Source organism: Linepithema humile, chromosome 2 (genome assembly GCF_040581485.1).
Source record: "Linepithema humile isolate Giens D197 chromosome 2, Lhum_UNIL_v1.0, whole genome shotgun sequence".
Taxonomy (NCBI): Eukaryota; Metazoa; Arthropoda; class Insecta; order Hymenoptera; family Formicidae; genus Linepithema; species Linepithema humile.
Genome location: NC_090129.1, coordinates 27,079,506 through 27,093,036, shown reverse-complemented (window position 1 = coordinate 27,093,036; position 13,531 = coordinate 27,079,506). Strand labels below are relative to the sequence as shown.

Here is a 13,531-nt window from a genome sequence, read left to right as displayed (position 1 = left end):
CATGTTTTTATTTATAATTATATTTTTTTATTATTTATTTATAATTTTATTTTTTTATTATTTAGTATTACGCTTTATTTATTTATTTTTATTAAAAGTAATATTTTTACATTATATATTTGAAAAAAACATTTTATTCATCTATGCAATATATATTTTATACAACTTATAGAGTACATATAATAACATAAAAATATAAAATACTATATTAATTAAAATATTAATTTCCGAATGACTGCATGCAATTACCTATAATAGTAAAAATGCAATATTATATTTAATTCACTTTATAATAAGAGGCATGAATAGTCCTCAAAAGAAAATTGATCTAAAATCTCTTCTCTCTTAATTTATTTGAATGTGTCTTCCACTATATCGAGATAATTCTTGACATCATTCATGTATCTCGTTAGGAACTTACAATCCTTTTTTACATTTGTAATCAAATTTCTAACTTGTTTTTCTCTGTAAAAGAAAAAATTATATATTTCATTAAAATACAGTTATACAAACGATTTTTCTTTTAACTCACCTTACTGTACCCAGCAAGCAATGAACATCGATATCATTTGATGTCAATTTGTTAAAGCATTTAACTTTAATTGTAATTTTCAGTACAATGTCCATATGTTTGCTTCGAGAGATAAACGTAATTCTGTCATTTACAAATAATTAATAAAATTAGTATATGTGTATATATGCTGATTATATATATGGTGTTTCACAATGAAATCGACAAACTTCGCCAACGTGTTCCAAATGGCTACTTTGTGTCTCTCACACTGTGTGATTAGATATACCTCCATCCATACAGCACAGAATGTTGGCAAGTTCATTGTTGATATTAACAGCAGTTTCAGTTATGCCTTGCACCAACTTTTTATGTGTGTCTGGCTTAAACACGTGAAAATAATGTAATGTAAAACTAACAATTAAACAAACATTAAATGTGAATCGGAGTTTGAATATGCCGAAGCATATTTGTGGCTTATATCAATAAACTTCCAATAACTTTCAATAACACAGCCAAATTAACCCATGGTTTGTATAACTTTTTTACTTAAAATAATCTCCTAAATACACTGGCAAAGTTTGTCGGTTTTAGAACACCTTGCATGCGCGTGTGTACACCACAAAAAATAGGGAATACTTCAGACATTGAAAATTAAGCAAATTTAGTAATTTCAAACCGCTGGCGAAAAATTATCGCAGACCAAAAATTTAAAAAATATATTTTGAAACTGGCAGTTTGTATTTTTACGTGCTTAGGTCATTTTTTAAAAATTTTTTATCTTTATACTCTCAAAAAAAAGAACATATTGTTTTGTTCCTTAAAATTACTTACCTTCCACACCCTGCAGCTCAATAATAAATTTTTTTTCAAAACATTTATGACAAGTGACAAAAACTACGATTCTTTATTTGTAAAACGTGTATTTACAAATGTTCTTACGATTTTTTTGGCCGTTACGCGACTTTGAAAATAAACCTGTTTTTACGCCAATGCTACTGCAGACGGTAAGCGTTATTTTTTAAATATAGTTACAAAATTGCATAGCAAAAATAAGCGTTATTTTTCACAAATATAGTTACAAAATTGCATAGCTCAACCACAAAAAATCATAGAAACATTTCTAAACACGCGTTCTGCAAATAAAATGTACTTTTTGGAACTTATCGTAAACTTTAAACACAAATTTTTCAATAGACTGCAGAGTGTTGACAATACGTACTTTTAAGACAATAACAGTGTTTTTTCCTTCAGGCTCAAAATCTTTCAGGCACTAAAATAAAAATTTTTAAAAACTGTTACAAATACATAAAAGTGCAAACTTTAAGCCTTAAAATGCTTTTTGGATTTTTGATCTGCAATGATTTTTCGCCAAGTTACAGCGGTTTGAAAATAGTTCAGTTTTGAGGATCAAAAAGCATTCCCTACTATATATATATATACTATTATATCAGCACCTCAGAGGCAGAGTATGTTAGTCACATAAACATAATTTTTCAGAAGGATCTAAAGAGAGATATTTATGGTTGCTCGACGATTTTTGTTAAGATTAATTTCTTTAAATTTCTTTAAAATCTTTAAACGTAACTAAAGACTTAAAACTGTTTGCCATTGGGTAAAAATTGGATATAGTCTTGTGATAATAACTCAATAATAACTCAAAAAATGTGACTTAATAGTATACTTAGACTTAGTATACCTCTGAGGTGTTGATATTAATTATGTCGAATAATAATTAAACATGATATAAAACAATTAAATATAAATTCATACTCATCAGTGCTAATCTCCATTAAGTTCAAGCTATTCAAACGTTTCAAGTCAAACATAAAATCCATTACTAGTGTTATATCTTGCGAAACAAAATCTAACATTGGAAGAATATCTTCTTGAGTTTTGCAGAAATCCATAAGTGTTTCCGCATTTAATTTTTCCAGAATTAACTTGTGAACTATCTTTATTAGCACACCTGAATCATCTATCACAAAAAGAAAATTAAAATATTGCGATTATGTCCTTTCGTCCTTTCGAAATAAATGATCGTATAATTACCTGTAACGCGGGAAATAATTGAGATTTTTTGAATCTTTAAAATCTCTTCCGTACAATTCGACAAATACATTACTATCAATAACGAATTCGCCATAAAACCAAATGTGATTATTCTCCTGTCGATATTCTTGTGATATACGTTCCAAATGCAATAATCGCTGAAACAATATAATATTAATGCTCATTCATTTTTACAATCAAGAAAACTTGATTGTAAAATATGATAAAAATATATAGAATATCCTAAAATGTTTCAAGTTAATTACTAAGATTCTTTGACCAATTCAAAATTAATTTTTATTTAGTATCTCATATATATATATATATAAAAGAAAGAGAGGGGGGAGGAGGGAGAGAGGGGAAGACGAGGAGGGAAAGAGAGAGAGATAGAGGGGAGGGAGGGAGAGGGAGAGAAAGAGAGAGAGGGGGGAGGGGGGGAGAATTTTTTCATTTATCACATCTTTCCAATTCGTAACATATTTTTTAATTAAGATTAAAATTAAAATTTCACTAAAATAAAATTTGCTTGAAATTAACTGTGAAGAACGTTATTTATTTTATGTTATTTATCTTCGAAACTTTATTTGCAAAAGTTTTTCTTTTTCATAATTGTTTGTAACTCAAAAACTATCAGTATCTTGAATTTTCACTGGAAAAATTTACTATAAATTGGTCATAGAATCTTTCAATAAAGGACAAAAGTCTCTTATAAAAGGACATTCGCGAATTTTGAAACATTTTGTATACCTATTGCCATGTATTTCTAATTTCTGAAATAATGACAGAAACCAATCTTGATTGATTACAAACTCGTCTTTAATCAGGCCAACACTTTGTTCTGCTTCAGGCCTTTTCTCTATACATTCTTCTTCTCGTTCCATAATTTGTACTGCATTTGAACTCTCTTTGCAATATTTCTCAATATGTTTAATTAATTTCTCTTTAATTAATTTCTCTTTAATTATTACTTCTGTCTTATCGAGAGTATCAATATATTGTTTTACTTCCATGCTTTTATTCAAATATTTTTGCCGCTTTTCTTCAACATTATTTTCTAATTTTTCATCATTATTTATTCTCTTTCGACTGCATTTTCCTTTTTCTATTCGAGCTTTTTTTATTACATGACAATCAACTTCCTGGTTATTTTCAGTTTTATTCGCTGTAATGCTTTCATAATAATCTTTCGCTTGATTGTTCTGATTATTTGTTAGCGCTTCCGTTTCAAGATCCACAAATTCTCTTTTACTATTTGTTGATTGATCAGAATTATTATAACTATTATTGACTAATGCATCATCGGCAATTCTTAATGTCTGAGGTTTGTCTTGGTGCAAACTATGAAAAGAATTCTCTTCTTCGCTGTCTAAACATACAAACAAAGGTGGTTCAATCGATTCTAGTTCTGCAGAACTGTCTTTCAAGTATGATAGACTGTTTGTCAAAAAGTTACATTCGCTAATGTCGTTTATGCTATCTTCAAGATTTGACTGAAAATCAGTTGTATTTTTTACAATAAACTCTGTAGATATATCTTTTTCTGCTTGTGTATTTTTGTCGGATATTAACTTACATGCAACTAAATTAACCTCTCTGTTTCTTGATGATACCACTTCAGTCATTTCCATGGACGTATTAAGAAAAAGTGCAGTTTTATCGTTTCTAGATCTTGATTCAACCATTCTCAGATTCTCCTTATTATAAGAAGATGGTGTACATATATTTACAGGTCTCGTCATTTCTATCGATACATCATTGAAAAACTCGGTTTCATCAGTATCAACATTTTTCAAATCATTTCTTTCAACTATACTTTCGCTGCAACAATGTCGAATATCTCCTGCATATATCTTAGATGTTACAGCAGCAGTAATTTCCATTGAGGTATCGAAAGTTGTATTATGACACACGACAGTGTTTGTAGGTTGTATCATGGTTGTTAGCACCATCGAATTATTAGTATAATTTGCATCCTTTTTCTGTTCAGCAATACTGAATTGTGTATTTATTGTGCTATCGTGGACATTATTTACAGTGCTGCACTTCGCACTTTTATTATAAGAATGTGAAATATCGTTTTCATACATTTTTGATGCTATATCAGTCATTTCCATTGAAGTATTAAAAGCTATATCGTTCGTATAACATGTATCGGTATTTGTAGACTGTATTACAGTTGTTAATGCCATCGAATCATTAGCATAGTTTGCATCTTGCTTTCGATCAAAAACAATACTTTTAGAAAGGATATTCGATTTTGCATTTATTGGAAATATTGTATTCTCATGAATGTTATTTGTAATGTCATGCTTTGCATTTTTATAATTTGGTACCATTGTTGATATCTGCTCAAAAATTCCTAAATTACAACTGGTAGATGCCATAGATCCTGGTAGAGCCTCTGTAATTTCCATCGACACATTACAGCAATTTGTAAATAAATTATTTAAAGATATGTCTCTGTTTTCCACTACATGCTCTTTTATGGATGAAATTGCTAAAGATGTAGGTATTGCTGTCGTAAACTCCATAGATACATCTTTAATACATGTTTTGTCTAATTCAGACTCAATATTGTTGAAACATGATTCAGAATATTTTTCGCCAATATCACTCACACAGTTTTCTTTCCCATCAGAGTTACTATATGATACAATATTATTACTCAATGTTGTACTTCTAGATACATGAGAAACATCATTTATTGGAAATATTGTATTCTCATGAATGTTATTTGTAATGTCATGTTTTGCATTTTTATAATTTGGTACCATTGTTGATGTCTGCTCAAAAATTCCTAAATTACAACTGGTAGATGCCATAGATCCTGGTAAAGCCTCTGTAATTTCCATCGACACATTACAGCAATTTGTAGATGAATTATTTAAAGACATGTTTCTGTTTTTCACTACATGCTCTTTTATGGATGAAATTGCTAAAGATGTAGGTATTGCTGTCGTAAACTCCATAGATACATCTTTAATACATGTTTTGTCTAATTCAGACTCAATATTGTTGAAACATGATTCAGAATATTTTTCACCAATATCACTCACACAGTTTTCTTTCCCATCAGAGTTTCTATATGATACAATATTATTACTCAATGTTGTACTTCTAGATACATGAGAAACATCAGATATATTTAAAATTTTTATTTTTCCTGGTTGAGACTTCTCATTTAGTATCACAGATCCTTCTTTTATGTCATTGAATCCTTTAGGACTAATGTCATGCTCCTCATATGTACTATCCCATACAGTCAGTCCTTGATCAGTAAGATGACAAAACTGTCTGTGCAAAATAAAATGTATTAAAGCAATAATTGGATCTTAACTTTGTAAAACTAATACTTACTTGACATGTTTTTTCTCAGCAAAGCTAACGCGTCTTTTAAGTTTTGGACTAACTGTTGTTGGACTGTTTTCATCGAGTGAGGAATCAAAATCCACACTTTGCAATGCTTGTCGTGGTTTATGTGATTTAAGAATCTATTAACACAAATAAAATTATTATTTGTAATGTCAACATATTAATCACTAAAAAAAACCCTTTAGTTTGAAAGAGTTAATAAGTTACAAAACTAAATGAATAACTCACTGATGAACCTATTGATGATCTAGATTCACTTTTCCTAGATTTAGAAGTATCCCTGTAACGTTCGTAAAAATATTACTTTTTTTATAGAAGACTTCTATATCGTAAAACATGTATTTTATTTTTATGTACAAAATAATAAAAAAAATTAATATTTACATCTTATTTCTGCATTTAAAAGAATAAAAACGCTTAAATTCAATTTAAAAACCTCTACAGCGAACAACGAGGATTGAAGTGACAGTTTATGACAGTTAAGCTTGGTGAAAACCAACTTTAAAAGAGTTTCAAAAGATTTAAAATGATTTTGGAGACCTCATGTGAGAAAGATGCAAAACTCCGGATTCAAGGCTACCAATATAAAAAAAAATTTTTCGACCCGTATTCTGGACATCAATCATGTAATTTTTTCCTAGGAGCGGAAACATGAAAAGTGAAAACTTTCACACGTGAATTCGACTATTCTATTTGTCGAATTCACGTGTAACTTTTCACTTTTCACGTTTCTGCTCCTAGGATAAAATTATAATCGATATCCTGGAGAGAGCCTTTCCATAAGGCCGAATTCCCACTGAGCGCGACATGCGTCGCGTTATCCGTCGCGTCACAAATTAACCAATCAAAACATCCCATTTTATTGCATTATTTGCCGCGCGAATAAAATGGGATGTTTTTATTGGTTAATTCGCGACACGACGGATGACGCCGACGCGTGATGCGCTCAGTGGGAATTCGTCATAAGAGCCAATAGAGATTTGTTCGCATCGCATGTCCCAACATGCTCCAATATGCTCCAATCTATAGTATACGTAACATAATACCATACTATACTATACTACAGTATTACAACTTGAGAATTAACAATGTTACAATTAAAACAAGCGTTTTTGTTTATACGGATTTTGATCGATCCAAGGTTGATCAATCACTATTTTATTATGAATTTATGTTTTTTATTGGTGGAGACAATGCAATGACGTCATTAATCAACCTTGGGTCGATCAAAATCCGTATAATCAAAAACGTTATATGTCTCCTATCTACTATAAATTTACATCACATATGTAATTGGTCGATTTTTTTATACTTAAGGCCATCACACACAAAATGACATAACTGCATATGCATAGCATAAGACCGTCTCGACCAATGAGCATGTTATGTAAATCAATATGGCGCCTTTATGCTAGATGTTCATTGGTCGAGACGGTCTTATGCTATGCATATGCAGTTATGTCATTTTGTGTGTGATGGCCTTTACGGTTATGCAAATTTATGTGGACATAACTTAAAACATTTTCATACGAGGTATGCGTATGCAAGCGCGCGTAATCTAGAACCAATGAGCGATTGCCAGATATACTTCTCAATACAATTCCGTCTATCATAAAGGTACCTTTTCACGCTGACGCTCGACGCTCAATTTTAGAATTAGAAGATATCACGTGACTAAAAATAACCAACCGTTGCAGTAGTTTTTGATCACATGATGTTTTCTAACACTGAAATTGAGCGTCGAGCGTTAGTGTGAAAAGACATCTTAAGGATATACACAGTTGCATTTGAGCAATGACGTTCGATGTCGATATTGTGATTTGATTTACGAGAATTTCGCAGAAAAATCAACACTTTACTGAAAATTATATTTTGTGACAATCCTTGCAAATTAAAGAGCTGCATCACTCGATCAAGCGAAGGGAAAACGATCGACAAGTCGTTGATTTTCTACCTCGATCAAACGAGACGACGATAGGCACTGTTGATATTGCTGTTGCGCACTACGCTAACAGCTGACCTCGAGCTGGCTGTGTGACATACTGCGAGGATGGCAGACGCCGCTGTTAATCTCATAATAAAAGCGCCGAATCAGCAGATCAAAGATCAGGTAGTCAGATGCGATCTCAACTGGACCATCGGTCACTTGAAGGAGTACCTGTCTGAGGTTTATCCTAGCAAGCCAGTAAGTCGTGAAAGCAATCGTCCTCACTCAGTGAAAGCGGCGTGCATTTCTCTCTTTCTCTTTTTTCTTTTTTATAAAAAAATTGCTGATACAGCTTAGGATGCTCATTATTACATAAGGCTATATACATATTAATATTGATATACCTATAACATTGTTTTATATTAATACTAATAAATGCATTTCAATTACAATTTCTTATATTTTATATTTTATTATTGTATATTTTTTATATCTTATATTTTTCAAATATTACAAAAAGTACCCTTTATTTTTTAAAAATACTAGTATAATAATATATTATTTTTAATAATTATTTAATAATAGTAATATATATACTACAATTTGTATATACATAGATAATATGCATTTGTCACAATGTTTACTGTTGTCTTGTGTATTATTATAGTCAAAGCTATACAAATGTGACACATAAAGAAAAGTTGTACAATGATACCTAAAAGTATTCATGAAATATTTAAAGACTTTTAGTAATTTTTTATTCTCTAGCATCTGAGGTGGTTACTTTGTTATTTTATTTTGGCCTTGACTATATCACAAAGAAATTCTAAGATAAGCAATCAACTTAAACTATTACTGTTACTTGCAGGAAAGTTCACATCAGAAATTAATTTATTCTGGTCAGTTATTGAACGATTCAGCCAGATTGAAGGACATTTTGAGACAATGTGATGATTTAGAAGATCAATTTTATACTATACATCTGGTTTATACTCCGCAAAAAACATGTGCTGTTAAAATTACACCAGATCAAAATTGTACAATCAACAGAGATGCAGATACAATATCTGCAATAAGAAATTCTCACACTAGAAGCAATAGTGTCCAGAATCAAAGTCAAGAAAATATTAATGTTACTGCGTCTCAGTCTCAACAGATGTATTTACCTGAGCAATACTTTGATCCTCGAAATAGTCAACAGTTAGCCTGGATCCAACAAGCATACACGCATTATTTCACACAGTATATGCAACTGTAAGTGTTTTTTTCTCATTAAAATCTTTTGTAAAAAAATATAAAATGTAAGATATTAGAAAAGTATAAACAGGTTTTTTATGTACTCATCTTTTGTTAAAATAGTCTAATTGAAAAGACAGTTAGTTATTTCCAAATTATTTGTGAAAAAGCTGATTAATTGTGTAAAAGATACTCCACATATAATGTTTCTATGTTACATTACTATATACATATTTTAAACACAAAGTGTTCTGTAATTTGCGAATCAGAATATTATTTACAGCATAAATTTATGTTGGACATGCTGTATATACAGTTTTAGTATAGAAGTTAAACATACTTTTTTTATGGCATACTTTTATTTTGTGGCAAAATATCTAAAATTTTAAAAGCTCAAATTTGAAATGATTTTTTTTTGCATATAAGATATGATATTTTTATTATTACAATGAGTAGAATATACTTTTGCAATGTATTTTTTTATTTTAGAAATACGTTACACAATTTAATAACTGAAAATTATTTTACAATGCAATAATAACGTAATTAGTTTAAATTGGATAAATTTGTCTCTTTAAATATTTTAATGTTAAATTTGTTTTAATTTTATTTTTATAAAATTTGAATTTAAATCTTAGTTAAAAATATATGATATTAAATATTGAAAAATGCGAAAAATGGCGACCATTCTCATCGAGAAAATATCAATTTCTGATTTGAAAATCTGTTAATTTGTTAATCTGTTACTGGATAATTTCTTGACCAAAAACTTATGTGCGTAATTAAAAGCGATTAAAGATGAATTGACTTGCTCGCAGAAAGTACAAAAATGACTTTATTTATAAATGCAAATAATGCAGTAATTTACAAATGTAATTTTAAAATCCTTTGCGACAAAAATAACTCGTTTTTTTATTATAGAGCATTTGCAAAAAATAATTTGACAATCTTTAACAATTTTAATTAACAGATTAAAAAAAACATCGTCGATGTTACCGCATTTCCCGATAAGAGATGTACAAATGTTACAATATATTATTTTTTTGCAGCATGGCAGCGCAAGGCATACAGTTGCAAGCTAGTATTCCGTACTTGCAGCAGATGAATATTGATACAAGCGACGTAGCGCAAAATACGCACGTAAGCAACAATAATAATATTGTTGGCGACGAACAAGCCCAACCGCCGGCACAAGATGCAGCAGATGTGAACGCAGGAAATAATGGTGCAGGCGAAGATGTCGCGTTTAATCGCGATTGGTTGGACTTTTTCTACATGTTATCTAGGATTATTGTTCTATTTGGCATAGTATATTTCTACTCATCTCCACTTAGGTTCCTCATCGTTACATTCTTGGGATTTGCGATATATCTGTGAGTCAAAAAGCTTTTAATATTGTTTAAATTTAATATTTTTCTTTGAACTTTTTGAAAAGTTGTAAAATATAATATATAATATTTGGCAGATATCAGGGCGGTTTCTTCAGGGTACAACCAATTTTACTGGCTGAGAACAATAATGGTCGTGTGGACAACAATAATCAGGTATTGCAAAACGAAGCGGTGGGCCCACAGATAGTGCCGCAACAACAAAATGCTCAAGTGCCAACTGTGCAACCAGAAGCACGGACGAATCCGAATGAGGAGAATGAGGAACAACGGCCAGGCGCTCTCGCTTTCACTTGGACCTTTTTCAGTTCGTTTTTTGCCTCGCTTATTCCAGATCAACCCAATGTCATTTAATCCCATCTAAATGTTCCATAAAATCAATTTTTTTTTTGTTCTTGCGGAAATTATTGATGGAAATTATAGAAACGTGACATAAAGATTGGAGACGATGGCGCATGGTATATCAAGTTTTGGAAATAAACAGTCCTTAGAGTAAGAAGTGCTTAAACTGGTGATGAGAATTTAATATACATATTCTTATAAAAGTCTGATCAGTTTTATGATATCCGAGGACTTTTGTATTTATACTTCTCACACTCACACACACACACACACACACACACACGCGCGCGCGCGCGCACACACACACACACACACACACACGAAATATAAATGTTTATACATATGTTAACAATCAATATACGCTTAAAATAGGTGGCAATTGTAAAATTAATTTTAAATGCATGTGTAAAGATTACACATCAAACACAAACGCAGGATGTTTGTTAATGCTTGTGCCAACGTTATGCAGGTAATGCGCGGTAAACTGAACAGAAAAGTCTTATCGTTTTGCAATTTACGCAATAATAATTAAGATATTAATTAAAAAGAATAGACGCACGAAACACGCAATTATTCGTTAATTCTTTTTAATTAATATCTCTGTTATTGCGAAAATTGCAAAACAGTAAAGGACTTTTTTGTTGAATTTACCGCGTTCTACCCACACGCAAACGTTTACATGAACATTAACAAACACGCGCGCGCATGTGTGTGTATGTGTGTGTCGATTTAATTCAATTAAGGACACAGATGAAGTAATAGTCAGGTTATATCTTTAGATTAATGCTAACTTTTCTTCGCAAGAAGATTGTTAGAATCGCAATCCCAAAGTTATTAGAGTTAAATGTATAAAATAAATTTTCTTATGTTTGTAGTAATATAAAGATACAACGAGATAAATGTATACCATGTACATACTTATATAAATGTAAGGAACGTATGATTCTTGTGTAGAGCTTGTATTATACAAAATATAAAGCGATATGTAAAAAGATAATGATAATAGCCGCTTAATAATTTTCTTTAAAAATTGTTATATAGCAATAATGCTATATTACATGATGATAATTTCTGTGATGGTTTAATATGGTTAAATGTGATGGTTTAACATGGTTAAATCTATCTAGCGGATATTTTACAAGATTTTTTAAAAAGTATCACGCTGCATTTGCATATACAGGATATTTCTAAAAGTAAAGTCAATAAACTAGGAAGTGAAAGAGAAGTTTGAGTAGAATAAATAATGTATATAAATTTTTCTTGTATTCGTGCGCGCGCGATAGTTTAGTACAGAGCTTGACACGATCTGCACATTTCGGTCGATTTTCGTGAGTCAATTCATACCGCCTTACTCTTACATCTTGAGATCTTAACGAGTCGCCTGGCAGCTGTGATCAAGGCGCGTGACGCTCTATCTCAAATAGACGCAGATGTAAACGCGATATGGTCTCAAATTGTTAAATATCAATGTTTTAAACACAATCTTTAAAATCTTTCTTTCTAAATAATTAATTCAATAACAAAGTTTCAATTCTCGATTATTAATTACATTTACGATATAATAATCCCAAAATATTATTAAATTATATTCGATAGATTAGATTTGTGCCTGAGACAGCGTCGTGCATCGTGATTACGGCTGTCAGGCAACTTATTGCTAAGATCTCAAGACAAAAGGGGGAGGCGGTAGGTGTGGACTTATGAAATTGCCGAAATATGCAAATTGTGCGTTTACTGAAGCAGGTGTTCAAAATACTAATGCTAATTCTCTAAAAGATGCAAGCAAGCCATTATTTTGACTTCAAACCAATTTTCCTGTTAGTTTTCTTGCCAAGGAATTATTCAAAATAAGTTATTGTATCGTTATTATGTGGCAAATGTATTCCTTTTAATTGTGTCATTCAAGTATCATCAGGCATCTAACTAAATTTATATTTAAAAAAAGTATGAGTACCATGAGTGGATATTATTTAAGATAATGGCTTCTTTGCATTCATTAGCCTCTGTACCACTTATCAATAGATTGTAAGACTTCGTTATTCAGAACATTTTCACAATGCATTTATTAAGTTTGAGATAGGAGTTGCAATTTTCGGCTCGATTTTCGTGACGCTCACTGCCTCCTCCTTGCCGCTTGCATGTTAGCAATGAGTCACCGGATGCTCGTAAGTAAGGCGCGTGATACTCAATCTCAAGAACGTTCGTATTACAAATGTAATGAGATCATACTCCTCTAGGTATTCTTTGCATTTCTTCCTCATTAAAACTTAAAAAGAAATATTTCACATATTTTATTAATAATTAAAATTATATTGTCCGTGTTATCAATTAATTAACATATACATATATTCTGTAACAATTAAAAAGTTTTTGTAACACTTTATCTAAAACTTTTGATCCGTCATTGCAGTCATATCGAATTGTGATATTAATTTATGATTTACTTTCGCAATATATGTTAAAATAATATAGTCGATTGGCAGTATTACACAGTGAAGTAATCCGCGCGTGTTACATAATTATAATTAAAAATATAGTTATAATCATAAATATGAGGCTAAGTGACTCGTTAATATGCGAGTGGCAAGGAGGGGGCAGTGGGCGTCAGTCACGAAAATCAAGCCGAAAGTTGCAACTAATTCCTATCTCTGTATTAAATAATATGTAGGCGGAAGAGAGGCTTTGCCTCTTCCTCTGCACTCT

At 30.9% G+C, this 13,531-nt stretch overlaps 2 protein-coding genes across 4 annotated transcripts; one reads left to right on the top strand and one right to left on the bottom strand.

Moving 5' to 3' along the window:
• Nucleotides 1-4: 4 nt before the first annotated feature.
• Nucleotides 5-6,682, bottom strand: LOC105669081 (uncharacterized). 3 transcript variants are annotated; one of them, XM_067350122.1, is made up of 8 exons: nucleotides 6,476-6,679; nucleotides 6,164-6,215; nucleotides 5,921-6,054; nucleotides 3,311-5,857; nucleotides 2,564-2,721; nucleotides 2,285-2,489; nucleotides 533-655; nucleotides 5-465 (listed from the first exon to the last, which is right to left on the bottom strand). In XM_067350122.1, exons 1-8 carry the CDS (start codon nucleotides 6,586-6,588, stop codon nucleotides 351-353), a joined length of 3,447 nt encoding a protein of 1,148 aa, XP_067206223.1. In that variant the 5' UTR covers nucleotides 6,589-6,679; the 3' UTR covers nucleotides 5-350. The 3 variants fall into 3 exon arrangements, with proteins under 3 accessions (XP_067206223.1, XP_067206224.1, XP_067206225.1); XM_067350123.1 differs by lacking the exon at nucleotides 6,476-6,679 and adding an exon at nucleotides 6,320-6,467; XM_067350124.1 differs by lacking the exon at nucleotides 5-465 and adding an exon at nucleotides 1,734-1,784 and having other exon boundaries at nucleotides 6,476-6,682.
• A 996-nt stretch (nucleotides 6,683-7,678) lies between these two features.
• Herp (Homocysteine-induced endoplasmic reticulum protein) lies at nucleotides 7,679-11,825 on the top strand. Its single transcript, XM_012361827.2, has 4 exons — nucleotides 7,679-8,120; nucleotides 8,731-9,116; nucleotides 10,148-10,471; nucleotides 10,564-11,825. Exons 1-4 carry the CDS (start codon nucleotides 7,986-7,988, stop codon nucleotides 10,838-10,840), a joined length of 1,122 nt encoding a protein of 373 aa, XP_012217250.1. The 5' UTR covers nucleotides 7,679-7,985; the 3' UTR covers nucleotides 10,841-11,825.
• Nucleotides 11,826-13,531: the final 1,706 nt, after the last annotated feature.